Source organism: Anomaloglossus baeobatrachus, chromosome 1, assembly GCF_048569485.1.
Source record: "Anomaloglossus baeobatrachus isolate aAnoBae1 chromosome 1, aAnoBae1.hap1, whole genome shotgun sequence".
NCBI lineage: Eukaryota > Metazoa > Chordata > Amphibia > Anura > Aromobatidae > Anomaloglossus > Anomaloglossus baeobatrachus.
Window position 1 is genome coordinate 125,300,383 of NC_134353.1, and position 27,320 is coordinate 125,327,702.

At 46.8% G+C, this 27,320-nt stretch overlaps 1 protein-coding gene across 1 annotated transcript in view; it reads right to left on the minus strand.

Annotated features, from left to right (window-relative positions):
- Positions 1-27,320, minus strand: part of NFXL1 (nuclear transcription factor, X-box binding like 1) — a 187,731-nt gene that overhangs the window by 46,114 nt on the left and 114,297 nt on the right. Inside the window, exons 15-19 of the mRNA XM_075347016.1 lie at positions 24,288-24,379; positions 18,709-18,730; positions 16,028-16,162; positions 15,527-15,693; positions 68-137 (exon numbers count right to left, since the gene is read on the minus strand). Of these exons, the coding sequence (XP_075203131.1) occupies positions 68-137; positions 15,527-15,693; positions 16,028-16,162; positions 18,709-18,730; positions 24,288-24,379 (486 nt within the window). The remainder of the gene's footprint in view (positions 1-67; positions 138-15,526; positions 15,694-16,027; positions 16,163-18,708; positions 18,731-24,287; positions 24,380-27,320) is intronic.

Consider the following 27,320-nt stretch of genomic DNA (forward strand, 5'->3'; position numbering starts at 1 on the left):
ATCATCCTCAGCTCCTTACAGAACAGTAACACATGGCAGACGTCAGCCATCCGCAGCCAAACCTTACCTCTTTTGGACACTGGTTTTTGCATGAAATTAACGTATTCTTCTCTTTCTCGTCAGCCAAAGTCAGCTTTCTAAACCAAAAAAAAGGTATTAAACTATTAGTGTGAAATACAAACGGACAATCTCAATTCACATCATAATGCACCGCCAGAGAAGGTGAGGAAAACATCCGCACACCAACGCGCTTCACGCTGCCAATATGCGCAGGTTCTGGGGTCCACAAATGACTGAGAGCCAAGAGACCACGTGAAGCCCACTCAAATAACAAGCCAACAAAGTGGGGGGTTTATTATTGTATGAGGAGTGTGAAAGAGGAGAGGCAGGTGTAGTTTAACCCCTTCACGACCGGCTGATTTTGCGCTTTCCGTTTTTTTTTCCACCTTCCTTCTTCCGAGAGCCGTAACTTATTTATTTTTCAGTCAATCTGGTCATGTGATGGATTGTTTTTTTGCAGAAGGAGCTTTACTTTTAAATTAAACCATCAGTTTTACTATATGGTGTACTGAAAAATAGCAAAAAAATTTAAAATGCGTAAAAATTGCAAAAAAAAAAAAAAAGTGCGATTGTGCTATTGTTTTTGAGATTTTTTATTCACGGTGTTCACTATATAGTAAAACTGATGTGTCGGTGTGATGCCTCTGGTCGGTGCAAGTTCGTAGACACCAAACATGTATAGGTTTACTTTAATCTAAAGGGTTAAAAGAAATCAAAAGTTGGTCCAAAAAAAGTGGCGTACGTTTTGTGCCATTTTCCAAAACGTGTAATGTTCTCATTTTTCAGGATCCGTGGCTCACTGACGACTTATTGTTTTTGTCTTGGGCTGATATTTTTAACCGTACCATTTTTGCACCGATGCTACGTTTTGATCGCCTATTATTGCATTTTGCCCAAAAATTTGCGGCGATCAACAAACGCATTTGGAATTTTTTTTACTGCTACACCGTTTACCGATCAGATTAATTGATTTTATATTTTGATAGATCAGACATTTCTGAACATGGCGATACCAAATGTGTGTATATTTTTTAACCCTTTAATTTCCAATGGGGCTGATTTGAACTTTTAGGGTTTTTTTTTAAACTTTTATTTTTTTTTTTATTTTACAAGGTCCCTTAGGGGGCCATAAGGATCAGCGGTCTGATTGCTCATTCTTTTCTCCCGATCAGAGCAGCATTGGTCAGACTGGGAGACATGATCATCTCCTGTAACCTGCAGTACTCGGCTGCTAGTTACAGGACCTGAGTCAAGTGAGCTACAGGAGTCATCACATGACCCTGTGCTGCCATGACAACCATCGGATCCATGTGATCACGTCACATGACTTCCAGTGGCGGCCTGTGAGTATGCGATTACCGCAATAGCCGTTAAAATGGCGCTGTCGGGTACGGGTGGATAGTGATTCCAGTCGTGCCTGCGAGGCACACATGTCAGCTCTACAAATTAGCTGACATGTGCGTGGATCCCCGCCCGCAGCAGCAGGTGGGGATTAACACTATGACCGCTAGGACGTATGATTACTGCCCGCGGTCGTTAAGGGGTTAACTGCTTCTTATTGAGACAATCATTTTTTTTCACTTTCATTCTTCCCTTCCTGTCTTTCAAGAGCCATAATTTTAAATTTCTCCATTGACAAAGCAACACAATTCTGGGGTTTTCATTTTTGTCTCCTATACGGTACCTACTGTACGGTTTCATTAATTTCATATTTTGTGTGACAGGACTCTTACAGACTCTGCGATACCAAGTACGTTTATTTTTCTCTCCTTTATATTTAACCCTTTAGTGACGGAGCTAATTTTCACCTTAATGACCAGACCAAATTTTGCAATTCTGACCAGTGTCACTTCATGAGGTTATAACTCTAGAACGCTTCAACGGATCCCGGTGATTCTAAGATTGTTTTTTCGTCACATATTGGACTTCATGTTAGTACCAAATTTAGGACAATATTTTTTGCGTTTATTTATGAAAAAAATTGAATATTGGCAAAAATTTTGAAAATTTAGCAATTTTCAACTTTTGAATTTTTATACCGTTAAACCAGAGATTTCTGTGACACAAAATAGTTAATAAATAACAACATTTCCCACTTATCTACTTTACATCAGCACAATTTTGGAAACAACATTTTTTTTCGTTAGGAAGTTAGAGGGGTTCAAAGTTTATCAGCGATTTCTCATTTTTACATCAAAATTTACAAAACCATTTTTTTAGGGACCACATCACATTTGAAGTGACTTTGAGAGGCCTAGATGACAGAAAATACCCAAAAGTGACCCCATTCTAAAAACTGTAACCCCCAAAGTACTCAAAACCACATTCAAGAAGTTTATTGACCCTTCAGGTGCTTCACATGAACAAAAGCAATGTGGAATGAAAAAAAGCAAAAATTAAATTTTACCTAAAAATGTTGCTCTAACCCAAATTTATTCACTTTTAGAAGAAATAACACAAAATGGACCCCAAAACTTGTTCCCCACTTTCTTATGAGCGCGTCGATACCCCACATGTGGTCAGAAACCTCTGTTTGGACAAATGGGAGGGCTCGGAACAGAAGGAGCAATATTTGAATTTTGGAAAGCAAATTTGGCTGAAATAGATTGCGGGCACCATGTTGCATTTACAGGTCCGCTAAGGTACCTAAACAGAAGAAATCCCTCACAAGTGACACCATTTTGGAAACTAGACCCCTCAAGGCTTCTATCTAGGGGTATAGTGAGCATTTTAGATCCACAGGTACTTCACAGATTTTGTTAACGTTACGTTGTCATATTGAAAATTTTAATAATTTTCTCAAAAATGTTGCTTTAGCATCAATTTTCTCACTTTTTCAAGAGGTAATTCCAAAAATTTGACCTCAAGGTTTGTTAACCACTTTTTTATGAGCGCGGTGATACCTCACATGTGGTCTGAAACCTTTGTTTGGACAAATGGGAGGGCTTGGAACGAAAGGAGCAATATTTGAATTTTGGAAAGGAAATTTGGCTGAAAAAGATTGTGGGCACCATGTCACATTTGGAGGACCCCTAAAGTACCTAAACAGCAGAAACCCCGCACAAGTGACCCCATTTTGGAAACTAGGCCCCTCAAGGAATTTATCTAGATGTTTGGTGAGTACCCTGAACCCCCAGGTGCTTCACAGAATTTTATAACGTTGAGCCATGAAAAAAAAAAAATAAAATTTTACCACAAAATTGTTATTTCAACCAGGTAGCTTTTTTTTTAACAAGAGTAAAAGGAAAAAGAAGGGAATTTTGTTTACTTACCGTAAATTCCTTTTCTTCTAGCTCCAATTGGGAGACCCAGACAGTGGGTGTATAGCTACTGCCTCTGGAGGCCGCACAAAGAACTACACTTAAAAGTGTAAGGCCCCTCCCCTTCTGGCTATACACCCTCCCGTAGGAGTACGGATTCCTCAGTTTTAGTACCAAAGCAAGAAGGAGGAAAGCCAATAACAGTTTCAAAAACAAATCCAATCCGATAACAAGATCGGAGAACTTAAGAAACAACATGAACAACATGTGCACCCGAAAAACGAAACCCTAAGAACAAATAGGGCGGGTGCTGGGTCTCCCAATTGGAGCTAGAAGAAAAGGAATTTACGGTAAGTAAACAAAATTCCCTTCTTCTTTTTCGCTCCTAATTGGGAGACCCAGACAGTGGGACGTCCAAAAGCAGTCCCTGGGTGGGTAAAAAGATACCACATGAACGGGCTGTCAGACAGCCCTTTCCTACAGGTGGGCCACCGCCGCCTGAAGGACCTGTCTACCTAGGCTGGCATCTGCCGAAGCGTAGGTATGCACTTGATAGTGTTTGGTAAACGTGTGCAGACTCGACCAGGTAGCCGCCTGGCACACCTGCTGAGCCGTAGCCTGATGCCGCAATGCCCAGGACGCACCCACGGCTCTGGTAGAATGGGCCTTCAGTCCAGATGGAATCGGAAGCCCAGCAGAACGGTATGTGTGAAGAATTGGTTCCTTGATCCACCGCGCCAGGGTGGATTTGGAAGCTTGCGATCCCTTATGCTGACCAGCGACTAGGACAAAGAGCGCATCAGAACGGCGTAGAGACGCCGTGCGAGAAATGTAAATCCTGAGTGCTCTCACCAGGTCCAACAGATGTAAACCTTTTTCAAATTGGTGAACTGGATGCGGACACAAAGATGGCAAAGTGATATCCTGATTGAGATGAAAGGAAGAAACCACCTTGGGAGAAAACTCTGGAATTGGACGCAGTACTACCTTGTCTTGGTGAAACACCAGGAAGGGAGATTTGCAAGATAACGCCGCTAGCTCGGACACTCTTCGAAGAGACGTGACCGCCACAAGAAAAACTACTTTTTGTGAAAGCCGAGAAAGGGAAACCTCTTTCAAAGGCTCGAAAGGCGGCTTCTGGAGAGCAATGAGAACCTTGTTTAGATCCCAGGGTTCCAATGGCCGTCTGTAAGGAGGAACGATATGACAAACTCCTTGGAGAAACGTGCGTACTTTAGAAAGCCGTGCCAAGCGCTTCTGAAAGAATACGGATAGCGCGGAGACTTGACCCTTAAGAGAGCTAAGCGACAAACCTTTTTCCAACCCAGACTGCAGGAAGGAAAGAAAAATTGGCAATGCAAATGGCCAGGGAGAAAACCCTTGAGCCAAGCACCAAGCTAAGAATATCTTCCACGTCCTGTGATAGATCTTAGCTGAGGATGGTTTTCTAGCCTGTCTCATTGTGGCAACAACTTCATGAGATAAACCTGAGGCCGCTAGGATCCAGGACTCAATGGCCACACAGTCAGGTTCAGGGCCGCAGAATTCAGATGGAAAAACGGCCCTTGAGACAGCAAATCTGGACGGTCTGGTAGTGCCCACGGTTGGCCTACCGTGAGATGCCACAGATCCGGGTACCACGACCTTCTTGGCCAGTCTGGAGCGACGAGAATGGCTCGATGGCAGTCGGACCTGATTTTCCGGAGAACTCTGGGTAACAATGCTAGAGGTGGGAACACATAGGGGAGTCGGAATTGCGACCAATGCTGAACCAAGGCGTCTGCCGCCAGCGCTCGGTGATCGTGAGACCGTGCCATGAAAACTGGGACCTTGTTGTTGTGCCGTGACGCCATCAGATCGACGTCCGGCGTCCCCCAGCGGCAACAGATCTGCTGAAACACGTCCGGGTGAAGGGACCATTCTCCTGCGTCCATGCCCTGGCGACTGAGAAAGTCTGCTTCCCAGTTTTCCACGCCTGGGATGTGAACTGCGGATATGGTGGACGCTTTGCTTTCCACCCACGTCAAAATCCGCCGGACTTCCTGAAAGGCTTGGCGACTGCGTGTTCCCCCTTGGTGGTTGATGTACGCCACCGCCGTGGAATTGTCCGACTGAATCCGAATCTGCTTGCCTTCCAGCCATTGTTGGAAGGCTCGCAGAGCAAGATAGATTGCTCTGATTTCCAGAACATTGATCTGCAGGGTGGACTCTTCCTGAGTCCACGTCCCCTGAGCCCTGTGGTGGAGAAACACCGCTCCCCACCCTGATAGGCTCGCATCCGTCGTGACCACTGCCCAGGACGGGGGAAGGAACGACTTTCCCTGTGACAATGAGGTGGGAAGAAGCCACCAACGCAGAGAGTCCTTGGCAGTCTGAGAGAGGGAGACAGTCCTGTCGAGGGACGTCGATTTCCCATCCCATTGGCGTAGAATGTCCCATTGTAGAGGGCGCAGATGAAACTGCGCGAACGGGACCGCCTCCATTGCTGCTACCATCTTTCCTAGGAAATGCATGAGGCGCCTCAGTGAGTGCGAGCGGCTCTGAAGGAGAGATTGCACTCCTGTCCGTAGCGAACACTGCTTGTCCAGTGGAAGCTTCACTATCGCTGAGAGAGTATGAAACTCCATGCCAAGATAAGTCAGAGATTGGGTCGGGGTTAGATGAGACTTTGGAAAGTTGATAATCCACCCGAAACTCTGGAGAGTGTCTAGTGCCACCTTCAGACTGTGTTGGCATGCCTCTTGAGAGGGTGCCTTTATAAGCAGGTCGTCTAGATACGGGATGACCGAGTGACCTTGCGAGTGCAGAACAGCTACTACTGCTGCCATGACCTTGGTGAAGACCCGGGGGGCTGTTGCCAGACCGAAAGGTAACGCTACGAACTGCAGGTGTTCGTCGTGTATGACGAAGCGTAGGAAACGCTGATGCTCTGGCGCAATCGGCACGTGGAGATACGCATCTTTGATATCTATTGATGCTAGAAAATCTCCTTGAGACATTGAGGCTATGACGGAGCGTAGGGATTCCATCCGGAACCTCCTGACTTTTACGTGTCTGTTGAGCAACTTTAGATCCAGGACGGGTCGATACGATCCGTCCTTTTTTGGGACCACAAACAGATTGGAGTAAAAACCGTGACCTTGTTCCTGAAGAGGGACGGAGGTCACCACTCCTTCCGCCTTTAGAGCGGCCACCGCCTGCAACAGAGCATCGGCTCGGTCTGGTGGTGGAGAAGTTCTGAAGAAACGAGTTGGCGGACGAGAACTGAACTCTATCCTGTACCCGTGAGACAGAATATCCCTCACCCAACGGTCTTTGACGCGTGACAGCCAAATGTCGCCAAAGTGGGAAAGCCTCCCACCGACCGAGGGTGTGGGAATCGGAGACTGCAAGTCAGGAGGACGCCGTCTTGGCAACGGTTCCTCCGGCTGTCCTTTTTGGGCGTGACTGAGACCTCCAAGAATCTGAGCGTCTCTGGTCTTTTTGAGTCTTTTTTGACGAGGCGAATTGGGACCTGCCCGGTCCTCGAAAGGACCGATAACCAGACTGACCCTTCCTCTGTTGGGGTTTGTTTTGTCTGTGTTGCGGTAAGGATGAGTCCTTACCCTTGGAGTGTTTGATGATTTCATCCAAACGCTCTCCAAACAATCGGTCACGAGAAAAAGGCAAATTGGTTAAGCACTTCTTGGAATGAGAATCTGCCTTCCAATGTCTCAACCACAGGGCCCTACGCAAAACAACGGAGTTGGCTGACGCCACTGCCGTGCGGCTTGTAGCGTCAAGAACAGCATTAATCGCGTACGACGCGAATGCCGCCATTTGCGAGGTCAATGGTGCTACCTGCGGGGCAAATGCACGTGTGACTGAGTCGACTTGCACAAGCCCGGCTGAGATAGCTTGGAGTGCCCATACGGCAGCAAAAGATGGCGCTAACGACGCTCCAATCGCTTCATAGATGGATTTCAGCCAGAGCTCCATCTGCCTGTCAGTGGCATCTTTAAGTGCCGCTCCATCTTCAACTGCAACCAAGGATCTAGCTGCAAGCCTGGAAATTGGAGGATCCACTTTTGGACACTGGGTCCAACCCTTGACCACCTCAGGGGGAAAAGGATAGCGTGTATCTTTAAGCCGTTTAGAAAAACGCCTTTCCGGATAAGCGTGGGGTTTCTGGATTGCGTCTCTAAAGTCAGCGTGGTCCAGAAAAGTGCTTAATGTACGCTTAGGATATCTGAAACGGATTCTCTCGTGCTGCGAAGCTGACTCCTCTACAAGAGGAGCTGGTGGGGAAATATTTAACATCTTATTGATGGACGCTATAAGATCATTAACTATGGCGTCACCATCTGGTGTATCTAGATTGAGAGCGGTCCCAGGATCAGAATCCTGATCAGTTACGTCCGCCTCATCACCCATAGATTCATCTCGCTGGGATCCTGACCATTGAGATGAATGTGAAGGCCCCTCATAGCGAGCCCGCTTAGGTTGCCTGGGGCCATCGTCCGAGTCAGAGTCTTCACCCTGAGGTGTATGTGCCCGTCCCGGAGCTTGGAGGTAATTCAGCTGAGGGGGACCAGGGGGCAATGATTGCACAGTGTCCGTGGCCTGAAGTACAGGCCTAGCTCGCAATGTGTCAAGAATTTGTGACATAGTGAGAGACATTCTGTCAGCAAAAGCTGTAAACTCAGTTCCTGTCACCTGGACAGCATTCACAGGTGGTACACCCTGGGTCACGTCCAGCAGAGGTCCCGACTGTGCAAGCGCCGCAGGGGCCGAGCACTGCACACAATGGGGGTCAGTGGAGCCTGCCGGTAGAAAAGTCCCACATGCGGTACAGGAAGCATATAATGTCTGTGCCTTGGCACCCTTGCGTTTTGTGGACGACATGCTGTTGGCTCTCTGCAATGTGAGAGAGTCTATAGCCAAAGGGCGACCAGCGCTATGCAGTACAAAGTATTTGCAGGAACAAAATACTAAGATTACTACTGGCACAAGAGGGGGTGAGCCCTGAGGGCTGCTTACCGCCCGCTGAATAGCGGGTAAGAGGCGCAGAATTCCTTGTCTGGGTCTCCCCGGCTCCCCTCTGCAGCTCAGCGTGTCAGCAGGAATGGCTGCCGGCGTCTGTGGAGAGGGGCGGTCCGTGGGAGTTCCCAAACAAAAGTGCGGGAAACAGTGTCCCCTCTGTGCCTATTGTGAGGGCTGGAGTATGTAAAAACGACTCCAGCCCTCAGCGCTGATGCACTGACCAGCGTCCCGCCCCTCTCCTGACTGGCAGGTCTGGGGGCGGGAACGAACGGAACTAGGCCGCAAAAGCCGGGGACTCGAGTTATCAGCGCGGCCGCCGTAAAAGCGCGGCCCGCGCTGAAGTCCCCGGCGCACCACAAATGCCAGCCGCGCCGCAGTCCCAGCGGCCGGCGCGACCGTTTCCCAAAAGTGTGCCTGCTTCAGCGAAGCTGAATGAGGCCATGGCACAAGCGCCGCAGCGCTGATGTCCCCGGCGCACTACAACACCCAGCATGCTGCGGTGTGAGCGCCAAATGCACGGGGACACAGAGTACCTTGAGGAAGCAGGGCCATGTCCCTGATGTACTCCGCTCCATCCAGCATCTTCTCCAGGGGCTGTAGATGGAGCACGGTCTCAGTGCCTGGAGACCAGTAAATCCCACTTCACCCAGAGCCCTGTAAAAAGGGATGGGGAAGGAATCAGCATGTGGGCTCCAGCCGCCGTACCCGCAATGGGTACCTCAACCTTACAAACACCTCCGACATACAGTGGGGTGAGAAGGGAGCATGCTGGGAGCCCTGTATGGGCCCTCTTTTCTTCCATCCGACATAGTCAGCAGCTGCTGCTGACTAAAAACAATGGAGCTATGCGTGCGTGTCTGACCTCCTTCGCACAAAGCTAAAACTGAGGAATCCGTACTCCTACGGGAGGGTGTATAGCCAGAAGGGGAGGGGCCTTACACTTTTAAGTGTAGTTCTTTGTGCGGCCTCCAGAGGCAGTAGCTATACACCCACTGTCTGGGTCTCCCAATTAGGAGCGAAAAAGAAATTCAGCATAACATTTATTGTGCAATTTCTCCTGAGTATGCTGATACCTTATATGTGGTGGAAATCAACTGTTTGGGCGCATGGCAGGGCTCGGAAGGGAAGGAGTGCCATTTGACTGCAAAATTGACTGGAATCAATAGCGGACGCCAGGTTGCATTTGGAGAGCCCCTGAGGTGCCTAAACAGTGGCGGTCCCCCACAAGTGACCCCATTCTGGAAACAAGACACCTCAAGGCTTTTATCTAGGTGTATAGTGAGCAGTTTGAATCCACGAATACTTCACAGAATTTGATAAGCTTAGGTTGCCATATTGAAAATTTTCATTTTTTTCACAAAAATGTTGCTTCAGCATCAAATTTCTCACTTTTTCAAGAGACAACAACAAACCGTGGACCCAACAGGTTGTTATCCAATGTCTTATGAGCACAGGGATACCCCACATGTGGCCAAAAACCTCTGTTTGGATAAATGGGAGGGCTTGGAATGGAAGGAGTACCATTTGAATTCTGGAAAAGTTGAGATAAATTGCGGGCACCATGTCACATTTGCAGGGCCCCTTGGGTACCTATACAGCAGAAACCCCCCACAAGTGACCCCATTTTGGAAACTGGATTTTATTCAGGAGTATAATAAGCATTTTGAATCCACAGGTACTTCACAAAAATGTTGCTTTAGCAACAAATGTCTCACTTTTAGGCTATGTGGCCATGATCCAGCGACATGGCGTCTAGTATACAGTGTCAGCCGTCCTGCAGAGATATGAGTGTTGTCCACGGGAGAACGCAGCTGCCCATGCCCACGATTTGGGTTCAGGCCGCTGTGGAGCTCTATGCTACCTGCAGAGAACACTCATCTCCGCAGCATAATTTGACATGCTGAGGCTCGGGAAGCTGCACCACAGGTCAGTGTATGCTGCGGAGAAAAGAAGCACAGTGGGCACGGGATTTCTAAAAATCCTTCCACTGTGCTTCTACTGCACAACGCAGCGCTATGGACGCAGGGAAAACACTCTGCGCCCAAAACGCTGCAAATCCCGATTGTGGGCGCACAGCCTAAAATGCTACAATGGATGAATGGATAGATGTCAAACAAATATAACGTCCCACCCCCCTTCATATTCTAAGCTGGCGCCCTTTAGTGCCTTTCATGTGGCACTAAAGGGTGCCTAGCCTTGTATTTAGCCCCCCAAAAAAAAAATAATTAAAATAAACGACGTGGGGTCCCCCCTATTTTTGATAGCCAGCTAGGGTAAAGCAGACAGCTGTAGCCTGCAAACCACAGCTGACAGCTTCACCTTGGCTGGTGATCAATTTGGAGGGCTCCCCAGGCGTTTTTTAAAAAAAAAAAAAACGTGGGGTCCCCCCCAAATTAGATCACCAGCCAAGGTGAAGCAGACAGCTGGGGTCTGGTATTCTCAGGGTGGGAAGAGCCATGGTTATTGGACTCTTCCCAGCCTAAAAATAGCAGGCCGCAGCCGCCCCAGAAGTGGCGCATCCATTAGATGCGCCAATCCTGGCGCTTCGCTCCAGCTCATCCCACGCCCTGGTGCGGTGGCAGACGGGGTAATATATGGGGTTGATACCAGCTGTAATGTCACCTGGCATCAAGCCCTGGGGTTAGTGATGTCACAGCATCTGAACAGATACCCGACATTACTAACCCAGTCAAGTAATAGAAAAAAATAAAGACAAAAAAAAATTTTATTTGAAAAAAAAACTCCCCGAAACATTCCTCTTTTACCAATTTATTGAAAATAAATAAATTTCGGTCGCTGTAATCCATGTTGGAGGTCCCACGCCGACTCTGGATCTTCTAGAATATGGGGGGCACGTTCAGGGAACGTATCCCCCATTTTCTGGAAGAGCAAGCTCTCCATGAGCAGTGTGGGTGCAGTAATCTGAGAATACTGCACTCACACTGCCCCGGTCCAACCTAGGGCAGAGTGACCTGCAGTAACCTTATTCTAGAATATGAGGGGCACGCTCACAGAACGTACCCCCCATTTTCTAGAACAGCAGTCTCTCCATGTGAGGAGTGTGGCTGCAGATTACCATACTCACCCTCCCCCGGTCCACAGTGCAGCAGCCTGTGTAGCAGCGACGTCAGAGTCCCTGCTTGCAGGGATCCAGCTGACAGCCGCTTTCTGCGCATGCGCCGCCAGCTTTCAAGAAGCAGGCGGCGTGATCGCAGGGACGGATCACCAGCAGACAGGTAACGTAAGACCGGGGGCTGGGGGGGGCTGGGCTGGGTGACGGGGGGTGACGGCGGGACAACTTTCTACCGCATGTGACGTGTCACATGCGGCAGAAAGAGCAGGATGGATGCGGCCGCCATGTTCCACGCTCTGGAGGGGGGAGGGGGGAGGCGGCTCTGGAGACCGGAGGGGGCTCCGGGGACCAGAGATCTCCGGTGGCCCGGAGGAGGGGTCAGGGGGAGGACATTTCCCTCCGATCTGAAATGTTTGATCATTTCAGATCGGAGGGAAATGAATGCAGAGCCGGCGGCGGCTGCAGTTTTCAGCGCGCGTCGGCGCCATCTTGGATTTTCCGGAGGGGGGGTAGGGGTGGTGGGGGGACTCTCCGGTACCGGGGGCTTTGGGGGCACTAAGGGCTCATATTTATTTCTCATCTGACATGTTTGATCATGTCAGATGAGAAATAAATCAATTTTACCGGCCATTTTTTTTTTTTTAATGTTGTCGCCGGTATACGGTGTATACCGGCGATCGCATTAACGGGGTCCAAAAAAAACACCCCGATTCATAATCTTGGGGGTCTCAGCTACCTCCGGTAGCTGAAACCCCCGAGATTTTTCGTCACTGGGGGGCGCTACAAGCTTTTTCCGGCCTGACGTCTCAAGACGTCGGAACAGAATAAGTACCCTGTTTTTCCGACGTCTTGAGACGTTAGGCCGTCGCTATGGGGTTAATGGAGAAGAGAATGATTCATATATTATGTATATACACTTATATACAATTGATTTCGTACTTTTTTTAGTTCCCTTAGGGGACTTGAACCTGTGGTCATCTGTTTGCTTATTCTATATATTGCAGTATACAGTACAGATCGTGATCTCCTGTGAAGTTCTAAAAATGCCATGTTCAGTGGCATTTTTCTTTTCTTAAATGGAGAGACTCCAAAAAAAACCCAATGATCCTTGTAGAGAAAAATGTGCTCTTTCAAATGATAACAGAATTAATATATTTTAGGGGCACCCTTTTTGGGAAATTTGACCTAAAAATAGGTAAAATTCGTTTTTTTTAAGTTTTTCATCATATGTGGGTGTGAATATTTCCACAAATACATATGCTTTGACCGTGATATTGCAGCAATGCAAAGTCATGAAGATGTTTGTTGTACAAGGTAAAGCACCAGTTCCTATTGGTTTTTGGTCTTGAGTTATATATGGGCAAAGTTTGGCATACATTTTATGCGAGGCGTTTTGCAAGCTACTTTGACACAAAATTGCGGCCGAAATATTGTTTTGTCATAGCCGGTAATAATTTTATCGCGTTTAGCAGCAAAAGTTGAGCTAGTATGCCAAATTTCAGCATCATAGCCAGTATAGAACTCTAATGGCTATGTGCCAAAGTTTGCAAAATCCTCTTAGCTGAAGCCGCAGGCTTGGGGGGGGGCCTCCAGTGAAAGGTCAACAGTGCCCAATATATTTGAGATCTGGCCCTAAAAATTTACAGAACCTCTTTTCAAACATACATGTACATCCTTATAAATTTTCAGCAAAATCGGAGAACGTCGAGTGGGGACGATTTTTAAAACTGGTCCACTTGACACGGAATGACCCGGCTGCACTCTTGTCCAGGACACAGGTCCAGATATAGGACTGGTGTCCAATACATGTCCTTGTATATAACAATGTTCGCTACAACATAGATGCAGGAAACACTTGTGAGTTCCTGTGAACACAGACCGTAAATATTACGTGTCCTGACCATGCTTTTGCATCATATTCCCCTATCTAGAGCCTTCTACATCTTCCACAAGCTCCTAACTATGGAATCCACCTGAGTGCCATTTCTCTGATTTTATAAGACACTGTGCACACAGACTCTCCAGATAAGCACCTTGATAAAGGCCCAAAAAGGCCGAAACGTTGGTCTCTGGATTTTTTTTCTGCTTGAAAAATAATAAGTGGACTTCTATTGCAAATACTATTCTTTGGACTCCTATTATTTCACCTATGGTGTGCCGAAAATAATCTACCTTTATTAGATTCCCTTTAACAGCAGTGTACAGAGCACATCTGCAGACGCTGCTGATATGTAACAGAACAGACATCTGTGTCTAAGAAAATCTAAAATGATAGTACATGAAATTACAGTATTAAGGTCAAGTTCACACATCACTGATTTGCAGTGTGTATTCTGCATAGTACCGTATTTTTCGGACTAGAAGACGCACTCCCCCCCCCCCCCCAAATTTTGGGGGAAAGTGGGGGGTGCGTCTTATAGTCTGATGGCTGCGGTGCGGTTGTGGTGGAGCAGGTGAAGGCGGGTGCGGTGGTGGTGGAGCGGGTCATCAGAGGCAGGAGCAGGCTGTAGCAGCGTTACCCTGGCCACGTGGGCCCGCTCATTTCATATGCACGCCCATCATCTCTCAGCGCTGAAGCCGACGCTGACAGGTGGGCGGGATGATGGGCGGGGGATGCGCACATACTAAAGAGCCGGCCCGCGTGATCACACCAGGCAACTACAGCCTGGAGTGATCATGTGCAGCTATATTCACTGCCCCCCCGTGCACCATCATCAGCGCGGGGGGGCAGTGAATAAGTACGGTATACTCACTGTTCCCCTGCAGCATCGCAATGTCCTCCTCTCTGTGTGCCAGCTGATCTGTGTAGAGAGCGGTGAGCACAGCGATGACGTCATCCCTGTACACACGGCTCCACACAGGTCAGCTGGCACACAGACAGTAAGCGAGCGATGCTGCGTGGAGTGAGGAGAGGTGAGTATGCAGCGGGAGTCCTCCAGCTGTTACCGCAAATCCGGCCGCGGCTGAAGGGACCGCGTGATCTGTGGTGACTTTAGTCCGGTGATATGCAGTGACAGCTGGAGTCAACGCTGACCCTGGCGGCTCACTTCACTTGCGGCCTGACCCTCACAGAGCGCGGTCGTGTTCTATGGCTGCTCTCTGTGATTGTTAGATGTAGCAGAGCTGGATGTGTCGTGGGACATCATGTGAATTACATTGGACCTGGGTGTTTTAGGGGTAAATAAAGTGGTGAAAGAGGGTGTTTTTTTGTCTTTTATTTCAAATAAAGGATTTTTATGTGTTTCTGTTTATTTACTTTCGCTTAGTGATGAGGGGGTGTCTCTTATAGACTCCTGCCATAACTAAGCTAGGACTTAGTGGCAGCTGCCATTAACTCCTTATTACCCTGATTGCCACTGCATCAGGGCAATCGGGATAAGCTGGGAAAAGTCCCAGGACTGTCGCATCTAATGGATGCGGCAATTCTGGGCGGCTGCTGGCTGATATTTTTAGGCTTGGGGGGCTCCCAATAATGTGAGTCTCCCCAGCCTGAGAATACCAGCCCCCAGCTGTGAGACTTTATCTTGGCTGGTTATCAAAATTGGGGGAACTGCACGCTGTTTTTTTTTTAAATTACCCCCATACAGTGTCAGCAGCAGATCCTCGCCCCATAACAGTGTGTCATGACCACATTTTTTGCTTAAAAATTTTATTTTCCTATTTTCCTCCTCTAAAACCAGGGTGCGTCTTATAGTCCAAAAAATACGGTATATGGATTTGGTCTGTGTGATTTATGACCAAAATTTGGAGCAGAAATTTTCTGCATCGTGAGACCACGGCATAAGACTTTTATCAATATACATCAGTAGCAAACCAGATGATCTCCGGCAGTATTACAGGGTGCGTTGTCAGAGAATCATCAAATCCAGAGAGTGCAGCAGGACAAGGAAAAAAGGAGGACAGTTATGTTAGGGGCTGTGAGAACCTTCTCCTAATGAGTACGCTGCACTTTGCTGTATTCTTTCAGCACTCCTAGGAGAACAACCCTTACACAAACAGTACACTGCCCTGACAGATCTGCTTTAATCCCCCATTTATGCTCCAGTACTGACAGTGATGTCCATATTACTAGCATACATAGAGTACAATTGGTAGTATAGACTGGGAATACCTGCACTCGATGTACAAACTACTAATTTTGCAGTGACACTTAGTCCTGATCATCTGAAGACATGGTGGACAGTCCGCAGGGTGACACGGGAGGTTGCAGTGATGGGGGCACCCTGGTGGCCTTGGCTTTGAGCATTCTTCTTCACACATGAAGCACTCTGGACCACACTGGAAGACATATACATCGTTATAATGTAAGATCTAGGCTTATATAAGACAGTTTTATACTGGATAGTTGATTTTTGCTTTCAATAGGGAAAGTAAAGGCTGTCAAATAATTCCTATATCATGTACTTTAACATCTCAAATTTCCAAGATGGGAAACCCCTTTAACTGAAGTATGAAGAAAGGCACTCTAAACCTTTGTATATTTCATTCTATAGCAGTTTTCACGCCAGGAGATGTGAAGGTCGGATGTCAGCCTTGTATTTTCATCACTTGTCTGTATATTATTCGATACGGGGTGTGATGACATGCCAGAATAGTAGACGCCAGTTCTTACCTTCTCTTTATTCCCATTCTCTTCGGTGACTTTATGACATTCTCTTACACAAGAGTGATTGCCACAAGGAAGCAGACGTCCACATGGTCTTTTGCAAGAAAACGGGCCAGCAACATGACACGGTAATGGGCTCACCTGAGGGGACCAAAACCAAACCCAGAGATTAGGCTTAGATTACAATTAAAACAGGTACTTTTATATTGTTAATGACAGGTTTGAAACGATTCTCCAAGATATGATATAGGATAATTAGGATAAATCGGAACATAGACTTAGCTGAATGGGAGCCCTAAGAACCGTCTCCTACCACAATCTTAGCCACCCTGGCGGGGTAGTAATTTTGTAATACTGGGCCAGGTTGGCTAATCAAAAGAGGAGCCGTGGATGACCTCAGGTAAGGGCCAGTTTTTGGGGCCCTAGTCCAGTTGCCACAGATTATAGATGCAATCAATGAATTTTGCCCCAACTCTAGTTTGCACCCTCTCCACATAGACCGGGGGGGGGGGGTGACTTAGTCTTGTCCGGGTGCTACCTTAAAACAGTATTCTTGTAGTGAAAAGTCAATATCAATTTTCACTTTTCCAGTGGATAAGTGATCATTGTTGGGTGGGGCCTGACCTCCAGGAGTCCCACCAATCGCCAGAATGGGAGATCTCTAATTACGTGTGAGAGTTGAGCCATGGTTGACCATCTGTGCTACCTCTCTTCTCTAGACTTGTCGATTTGGTTATTGGGGCACGGAGCCAATGCCAATATGGAGGCGATGTGTTTCAGCGGTGAAGCCCTTACTGATATACCAGTCATCAACTAGTCTGTTAACTGGTATTTCCACTTCACAACTGGGATACGTCTTCATGTACTCCATGAAATTCGCTTCAATTACATAAAACTTGGAGCTCACATATCCAGAGCTAGATGGTGACTTCATTGAGGGATAGTGGTATTTTAATTATGGCTCCGGCTATGGGTGCACTTTGCCATGTGTAATTAAACTTTATTAAATAAGTAGACACTATGGATAGAGCTGTACTGTCAATCTGTTATGCACTTCTCCTCCTGGGCATATTACATAACCTGAGGAGTGTACAAATATCCCCTTTCAATGGTCATGCATCTGCACAAAGCTCCAACTCGTGGCAAAAAAAGAAATATTTCTTACATTGCATAACTATATACAAATGTATTTCCAAAGGTCAAGCTTACAAATAATAATCATCTGATATGCTGACCCAAACCAAGCCCGACATGCGCAATCAAGACTTCACCAAATCGGTTTTGTAAAAACCATTGATAACTGACCTAGTTCCAAAATTCAAAGGCAGATATACTAGTAGGGTAATTATAGACACACTGCCTCTGCTGGGAGATTTGGTAGGTGATCAGGCAATATCCTGTAGTTCAGAGTAAGTCAGAGACTGACTTCCTGTGTACACAGGACAGCATGTACTCGATTGGTAGTCACACTACGATTACATGACACAGCTGTCCAAAATGAAAGGCTCATACTATATGAATTAAACACATGACACAGAATACTAACTCCCCGGCAATGTCCTATGTGGAAATAAAAACTGCTGCAATGCTACTTCAAATATTTGTGCTACAATAAGGGTATTTGCACATCGTGCGCTTTTTAATGCAGATTTTGATGCATTTTTTGAGAAATGTGCATGCCTATCCTGAAGCCTGGAAAGTCTATACATTTTTATGAACCCTGTCACTCAACAGTTGTCCTTTGCTAGACTACTTTTAGTAGGTGCGGGAAAGAGGGAGGGAGGGGAAGAGGGAGGGAGGGGAAGAGGGAGGGGAAGAGGGAGGGAGGGGAAGAGGGAGGGAGGGGAAGAGGGAGGGAGGGGAAGAGGGAGGGAGGGGAAGAGGGAGGGGAAGAGGGAGGGAGGGGAAGAGGGAGGGAGGGGAAGAGGGAGGGAGGGGAAGAGGGAGGGAGGGGAAGAGGGAGGGGCATAGGGAGGGGAAGAGGGAGGGGAAGAGGGAGGGGCATAGGGAGGGGAAGAGGGAGGGGAAGAGGGAGGGGAAGTGGGAGGGGAAGTGGGAGGGGAAGAGGGAGGGGAAGAGGGAGGGGAAGAGGGAGGGGAAGAGGGAGGGGAAGAGGGAGGGGAAGAGGGAGGGGAAGAGGGAGGGGAAGAGGGAGGGGAAGAGGGAGGGAGGGGAAGACGGAGGGAGGGGAAGACGGAGGGAGGGCAAAAAGAGGGAGGGAAAAAAGAGGGAGGGAAAAAAGAGGAAGGGAGGGAGAAGAGGGAGAAAAGGGAGGGAGGGAGAGAGGGAGAAGAGGGAGGGATGGATGGATGGATGGGTGGGCTTTCTGTGTATTGGCACTCGTCAGTGATAGTCAAGTTTCCTCTGTTAATGGTTTTATCTTACTATAAGGACAGAATAATATTAAAGCACAAATTACTTCACCTCCTGTAAGAAAGTAATGAGTTCGGTGACGGCAGCACATATACGGAGGGGAATGAGGTTTAAAGTAAGAAGAGTCTGGAGTGATGCTTCATATTGTTCTTAGGTCTGGGCAGTAATTAGGTGGAATTCTATCACATTCTTTGACATTATACTAAACGAAGCCACAACTGCTTTTGCTAGGAATACAGTAGAAGTGATAGGCGAAAAAGACGCACACAGATATTGAAAGGTTTGAGTTCAAAATCGTATAGTGACATGCTTACCTCGTGTTTTCCAAGGCACTCCCTAAATGAAGAAAAGAAAAAAAAAGCAGAATTTAGGGATTTGTTGATTGGTAAAATAGTAAGAAGCATGATGGACAATATATATCTGAGGTCTGAGCACAAGCTTGTCATGTACAGAGCAGCAGACTGGTCTCTGGCAGAGGCTGTGTACTAGGAGGAACAGAAGGGCACACATCTGGATACATGAGGGCAGGGAGTTGGCCCCAAACCACACACAGAGCCGCGTTGTTGAGTTTCCTTAAGTGTTAGAGTCTTTCAGTTCATTACAATAACTCTAGTAGCCAATATACCGCCACTGTGTCAACAAAACACGCACCTCCCGCGTCCATCCGCAGACCGCCACACCAAAGGAGGCGTTAAAACCAACCTACACGGTATTTACCAACTATACACATACATGCAATATTTTCAATATTAAACAGGTAACATAGGACATTGGTCGTAATCCTCTGGGATAAACAATACCTAAAAGCAGGGTGCATAAATGAAGATAATAAATCATTCCACCTTATCCTTTGGGTTCTACCTGATGAGCAGCTGGTAATAAACTAAGACATAGTAACATGTTACAGGTGGAATATACAGACGTGACGGTGACACAAATAATATTTCTTCACTGTACAATAAGACTTTTTACCAACATTGCTCCTACTTGAATCAAAATTTTAGCCACCAGTTTGCAATTTAATTGTCCACCCAATGGTACATAGTTGAGCTGAAGAAATACGGCACCTCCTCAGAAGGTGGTAGTGCACGGGAAGGGTCCCACCCCGTATACATAAAATGGAAAGAACCCAGGACTCAAACCATAGATGATGTGTCGAATATATTTTTCCTGGTGGCTCATGGGTGTATATATAGATGATGTTTCGGTCAGCAAGACCTTTATCAACGTACACTCACTTGTCTAGGAGCCTGGAGGGCAGGAGGGAACGATGCGCTGGTGAATTAGAAAGAAATCACTCTCGAGCCGTAGTATCTAGTCAAGTATATCTAAATACAAACTGCATATGTTCCTGTTCCCCCCCTCTCACCTCTCTTTGCTGGCATTAGTGATAGTAAGTCTGAACTGAATTTGCCCCATCCATACTCCCTCCCACCTCTCAGCAGTGATAGTAAGAACACTATGAATATGCAAATTGTAGTTACATAAACTTGACTAGCATGCAGGATATACTGAATTACTATGGAGCTTACAGCAAAATAATAGGAAAAGGTAAAACAATAAAACTAACTGATCCTGAAAGGTCTAATTCAGCCTATATAAAGATAACATTAGAATAGTACTACAAAATCACCTGACAGATTCCACTTAAATCGGTATAAGCATTAGGTCCTTGATATTGTTGATATGCAGGCTCCATCTGCCACTGATTAATAGCTTTCTCCCTACTTGGGTACGTGCACATGACATCTTTTTCAGGCAAGTCCGCTCCAAAACCTGCCTGAAAAAGTACTCAAAAGAATGAATATACAGTGTGCCCACCCATATCCTGTCCACCGCCATTTCGAGATAAAAATGCTAACTCCGTTGTTTTCCATCAGGTGGCGCTATAGGTGGTTTCATTGGGTAGCGCATGGCTACTTTACTATACCTAGACACCACTTCTATTCCTATAGCTGCCGCCGTTCTCAAATTAATGACGGTGGACAGGATATGAGTGGACACACTGTATACAGTTTTATGTAAAAAACAGCTTGATATTCAAATGTTTGTTTAGTTTTTTGAACATCTTATCTGCTTTGGGTTCCAATGAAGCTAAGCCATTAAAAGAAGTGACCTGACCATTCTCCATGAGTTTTCGCTCTGAAAATGCTTAATACTTTATAATAAAAGTCAAAGGGAAGCTTTATAAGACATCAGGAAGTCAGAGCAAACTTGCTGAAATGAGAATTTGCCAGATTCACTGAAATTCGACCAGGTAAATTGATTTTTGCATTGAATTTATTTGATGTGAATCATATTGCTGGTAAGAGACATTTATTATGCTCTGAAGTCTGCAAAACATTATTAACAGCTCCCTATCCAGTCCTCCACTGGCTTGCTCACTGGCTCCAGCCTTCGATTTAGTCTTTTCGATTTTTACCACTCTAAAACGTGAAGACGGCAGCGAGTGAAGACGGCAGCGAGTGAAGACGGCAGCGAGTGAAGACGGCAGCGAGTGAAGACGGGAGCGAGTGAAGACGGGAGCGAGTGAAGACGGCAGCGAGTGAAGACGGGAGCGAGTGAAGACGGGAGCGAGTGAAGACGGGAGCGAGTGAAGACGGGAGCGAGTGAAGACGGGAGCGAGTGAAGACGGGAGCGAGTGAAGACGGGAGCGAGTGAAGACGGGAGCGAGTGAAGACGGCAGCGAGTGAAGACGGCAGCGAGTGAAGACGGCAGCGAGTGAAGACGGGAGCGAGTGAAGACGGGAGCGAGTGAAGACGGGAGCGAGTGAAGACGGGAGCGAGTAAAGACGGGAGCGGGTAAAGACGGGAGCGGGTAAAGACGGGAGCGGGTAATGACGGGAGCGAGTAAAGACGGGAGCGAGTAAAGACGGGAGCGAGTAAAGACGGGAGCGAGTAAACACGGGAGCGAGTAAAGACGGGAGCGAGTAAACACGGGAGCGAGTAAAGACGGGAGCGAGTAAACACGGGAGCGAGTAAAGACGGGAGCGAGTAAAGACGGGAGCAAGTAAAGACGGGAGCAAGTAAAGACGGGAGCAAGTAAAGACAGGAGCAAGTTGGCGCCTAAGAGCAAGATCGTCTACGAAAGAGAAGAGGACTGAAAGACAAAAGCATGAAGTTCCCAAGAAGTGAAGACAGAAGCATAAACTCACTGAGGAGGGAAAAAGAAGAGGCATGAGTGTGGGAGAGAGCCAGCAGAGGCCGAGTGCTGCGGAGCAGTGTGAGCATAATGTTTGTTTTTTTTAAACCCCATCCTTTGCCATTAAAAAATAAATAAATAAATAAATCAAGCACTATTGTCGCTCCATGGCCGCCACTTTTGCTTGATTTATACAGATTGTATTACCAAAATTGGAGTTTCTGATGAATCTGAATATTTGTGACATATGAACAAAATTTGATTGGCACCAAATCAATTTACTCATTTGTAGGCTGAGTATCAGTCATCATCATATAAATATTGTAACAAATATAAGAAGCTGCTCTCAATTTCATGCATATTTTAATTACATGAAAGTTGTAAACTGCGGTATTTTTCGGTAAAATAAAAAAGACACCAGATAGACCCTACTACAATCAATCTAACAGAGAATTGCCCAACGCAGGTGAGAGACGGTAACATGATCACATCAGTTACCATGAAAGCAGATTCCCAAGAATGAAGTTTCCTTCAATGAAGATTCAAGAAAACATGAGTTAAAGGCCATGTGCGCACTGGGAAATAACTTTTTCTTAAGAAAAATCCGTATCCTCTGGCAGAATACCGCACGAGCGACAAAAAAACGCGGTAATAACGCACCTGCGGTTTTGCCGCGGGTTGGTACCTGCAGTGTTTTACCATTATCTATAGCAAAAACCGCAGGTACCTGCGGAAAAGAAGTGACATGCTACTTTTTGCTGCAGAAATTCTGCAGCAAAACCTAGAGGTAAAAAAAACCCGCAGTGTGCGCACAGTATTTTTTTTCCCCATAGGTTTTGCACGGGATGGACTGCAGCAAGGTTAAGAACAAAAATTGCACCTTTTCTGCCGCGAAAACAGCGTGAAGACGGGAGCGAGTAAAGACGGGAGCGAGTAAAGACGGCAGCGAGTAAAGACGGCAGCGAGTAAAGACGGGAGCGAGTAAAGACGGCAGCGAGTAAAGACGGGAGCGAGTAAAGACAGGAGCGAGTAAAGACAGGAGCGAGTAAAGACGGGAGCGAGTAAAGACGGGAGCGAGTAAAGACGGGAGCGAGTAAAGACGGGAGCGAGTAAAGACGGGAGCGAGTAAAGACGGGAGCGAGTAAAGACGGGAGCGAGTAAAGACGGGAGCGAGTAAAGACGGGAGCACAGGGCCTAAAGCTTTTGGTGATCACTCAAGTAGATGCTGAGGAAATATAAAGAGGAGAGGTGCACAGAGCAAGTCTTGTGCTATGAGATAAAATCAACAACCTACAGGGCTGAAAAGTGCAAAAGACGCACAGTCCGGGAAGATCTGGTAACTTTATTATATACATTAATATTTATTTTCCTCATATAATGCTTCAAAAAAAGTAAAATCTGCTGCTGACCAATGAAAACAGAGGAACACAGACGACATCTGGAATCCATAAATCACAGCCCAAAAGTACGTCCCGCCTGTCACAGAAGGACAGCCAGACATCTCATCATCATAAAGCATCATCCGAAAGAGGAAGCAATAAAGGCTTGTGAAGGATATTAATGTAATGTGAGCCCGTGTCTCACCATAAACAATCCCCGACGTATCGCGGAGCAGACAGAGCAGGCATAACCCACACACTCATCCACAACAATGGGAAAGATGGAAAAGATATTAAATGTAAGGCCACGTACAATGAAACTGCAGCTTCATCACTATCACAGCAGACTGACCTCATTGTTAGAATTACCTTGTAATTGGGAAATTACAACTACACTGATCGTCTCATGTAACCAGATCTGAGGACCTAATACGCATCTTAAAGGGGTTGTCCACTACTTTGACATTGATGGCCTATCCTTTGGATAGGTCATCATTGTCTGATCGGCTGGGTCCGACATGCCGCACCCCCACTGATCAGCGGATTTCCGTCCTGGTGGTGGCAGCAGGCGCCGGAGATGCTCAGTTAGGCCTAAGCCACACGGCGAGAAAATCGGTGCGAGTGGAGTGCGATAAAACATCGCATTCCCCTCGGCCCAATTCTAGCCTGTGTGTCAGCACACATGAGCGATTATTTTCTCAGCCCTAATCGGACCGAGAAAACAATCACAGCATGCTGCGGGTGTAATGCAAGACTTTCTCTCGCACCCATTCAAGTGACTGGGGCGAGAGAAAAATCGCACTGCACTCACGGTACACCGGTGTACTGCCAGTGCAGTGCGAGAATGGTAATAGCCGGCTACAGAGGAGAGAGGGAGATAAATCCCTCTTGCCCCTCCTCCGTGCCGGCCCGCCCCCCGCAGCTGAGGTCTGCTCACATGATCGGAGCTCAGATGCAGGCACACTCGTATGACACTCTGCTCCTGCTGTGCTGCCAGCGCGAGCCGAGTCTCATGCAAGCATCGCAGTAGTGCCCCGTGTGGCCCCAGCCTTAGAGCGCTGCTCTGTCTTCTGATAGCGGTCGCAGCAAGGTACAGCACATCCGTCTCCCATTCTAATCTATAGGAAGCGGATGTGGAGTACCTGGCCGCTATCAGAATCTGGAGCATCTCCGGAACTGAGCACTCCTGGTCACCTGCTGCCGTTGCCGGGATCAAGATCAGCTGATCAGCGGTGGTTTGGGATGTAGGACCCCAGCTGAACAGACATTGATAACTTATTCTAAGGAATGGCCATCAATGTCAAAGTAGTGGACGACCCCTTTAAGTAATTGTATCCAGTTACTTTGGTTATAATACAAAGCGTTGTACTTACATAGGCATAGGGACATTGCAGGGAGGACACGGCAATGCTGTCTGGATGAAGGCAGGTTCACAAGGCTGCTCCCATGGACCCGCAGGCTGAGGCTAACAAAGAAAGGCAAATGGTCACTGTACGATCATACATCCCATTCCTGAGATGATGTGATAAGTAGACGATCCACAAATCATTACATAAAAAGGTTATAAAATCTGTGAAACGCGCCGGCCATTAGATGTATCTCTTCTATATAACTTGCTGCCACCGCCTGCTGTCAAGTGTAATCAGCCTTCAGCAGAGACGGATACAGGAATTGGAGTCTTTCTATTTCCTTGCTCCTGCTCTCCTGTCTGCTAAACAGCGATCAAGGGAATGTGTCAGCAAGAGAAAAAACATCCAACTGAAGGAATCCAAAGGATTCATGCTTTAATGAAAACAAAAAAGTTATTTTTAAATGGTATAAAATATCAAAAATAAATTTAGTTTTGATATTTTTAATTTTAAAAACACAAAGGGGGCAGCCGAAACCCATTGTTGTGCTCGCTCGCTTTATGACTGCCGTAAAAGTTGGCGGGATTTGCTCACACATGTGTCTGATGTCTCCTCCCCTCCCAATCTGGGTGTTTGCAACAGGATAAGGAGGGTGAAGCTTAGGATGACCGTACAGATACACCTTTTTGGTCTCTGAAAAGTCATTCAGACATGTGGACAGTGTCACAGAAGATGGCTGGCAGTGGTACTGCTGTTAGTTGGCGCTGCTTGCTTTATCACGTGCTGGGATTAAATATGTGCAATGTATCACGCGATGCTATTAGATACACGGAGTGTATCATGCACGGAGATTAGATACACGGATGCGTATCACACGCTGGGATTAGATGCGCATAATGTAGTAAGAGGTGGGATTAGATACACAGCTCCAGGTTGTAGCACACATGACAGTATTAGATACGTGGAAAGTGAACATGTGACTCATGAAATGCATACCTGCCAAGACTATTAGGAAAAAAAGAGATATTTAGCAATCGCATTGATCAATGGAACCGAGCCCAATATCTCTTTCCCTAATAGTCTTGGCAGGTATGCATTTCATGAGTCACATGTTCACTTTCCAGGTAGAAAATTGCATTTTTCATTATAATTGTCAGCATGCTTTTAGCATTATACCTTTACCATATTATTGGATGTGCAGCCTTCATCTTTATTGAGTACTAGATACATGGCTTTGCGAGCTGTATCCCATATAATGGGGACAAATATGCAGGCTGTATTACAAAACAGGGCTAGATATGCGGCTCTGTGGGCTGTATCACACCAGATGGGATTAGATAGTCTTCTGCCAGTATAAAGCCTCCATCAGATGTCTGTAATACAGGGACGTCTGTATGAGGCTTAAGGCCACGTCTCACTAAGCGACATCGCTGCTGAGTCACGACATTTGTGACGTAACAGCGATGTTGCTAGCGATGTTGCTGTGTGTGACATCCAGCAACAACCTGGCCCCTGCTGTGAGGTCGCCGGTCGTTGCTGAAAGTCCTGGACCATTTTTTAGTTGTTGCTCTCCCGCTGTGAAGCACACATCGCTGTGTGTGACAGCGAGAGAGCAACGATCTGAACGTGCAGGCAGCAGGGAGCCGGCTTCTGCTGACGCTGGTAACCAAGGTACACATCGGGTAACCAACCAAAGGCTTTGCTTGGTTACCCGATATTTACCTTGGTTACCAGCGTCCGCAGCTTCTAGAAGCCGGCTCCCTGCACACGTAGCCAAGGTACACATCGGGTAACTATAAGCAAAGCGCTTTGCTTAGTAACCCGATGTGTACCATGGTTACCAAGCACAGAGTCATTACAGGGGTCGCTGGTGGCTGATCTCTGATCGCTGTGGAGATCTGCCTGTTTGACAGCTCACCAGCGACCAGGTAGCGACGCTCCAGCGTTCCCTGCCAGGTCAGATCGCTGGTGGGATCGCTGGAGCGTCGCTTAGTGTGACGGTACCTTTACAAGGTCAGCAGAGCTGAGTTAGTGCTCAGGGCACAGCAGCGTGATTATTACACTGCTATGCTCTGAACACTGCAAAGTTAACAGTGGCGGTAAGTACAGATCGACAGCCTGATATTATACTACTAATCCCAAGCTAACGAGCTGTTCTCACCACTGAAAGAAGTCTCCGTTGTATGCAGTCTTCTGAGTGCTCACAGCAGTACTGTGGCGGTGACTTCTTCCAGTGATAAAAACAGCTTGGTAGCCTGACAATAGGACAATGTCAGGCTGCTGACCATCGCTCGCGGCCATGATGCTCTGCTCACCGGTGACTGGGGGAAATCATAGTTCAGAGCATCATTATGGACTACAACAAACTGGCTCCTGGTGAACTGGACAGCCCAGGAGGCATGCCCAATTTACAACTGAGGTAGCCACAGTGTAAGGAGATACAGTCGGACAGCGACCACAGTATCCTCTGTACAGGGACCGCTGTATTTGTAGTTTGAAAGTGCCGTGCTTAGACACTTATATGCCAACAAATAAAAATGCCAGTCCCAGTAGTTGCAGAAAATAAAAAAGTTACCAAATGACATTCATTTTGCATTGAAATTAATTGATTATATAATCAATAATTATTGATACAAAGACAAATGTCGTAACACATTCCCTTTAAGTATAACAGGAGGGATTTCAGTTTCGAATCAGACAAGCTATTGGTCACTAGAAGGTGCTCGGCATGCTGGGAAGAGAGGATAAGGAAGTTCCTGTACCTACAATGCTGGCAGATGAAGGGCAAACACCCACTCAAAATTAGTGCACAGCAAGTTACAGAATATGAGAATCAGGACAGTTCTTGAACATATTAAACTGGTACATGCACTATGAACAGTTTTGTGGAAGAAGAGGGAAAAAAACCATGCTTGTGTCTGTTTGTGGAGGGAATAAAGAGGTCATTGCCGATTGACAAAATATACAATGTAAAAAAATTAAATCCTTGACACTCCACTCACTAAATTAATTGCACAAGTGATAGAATTTTCACCTGGGCAATGCTAAGGAAATCCT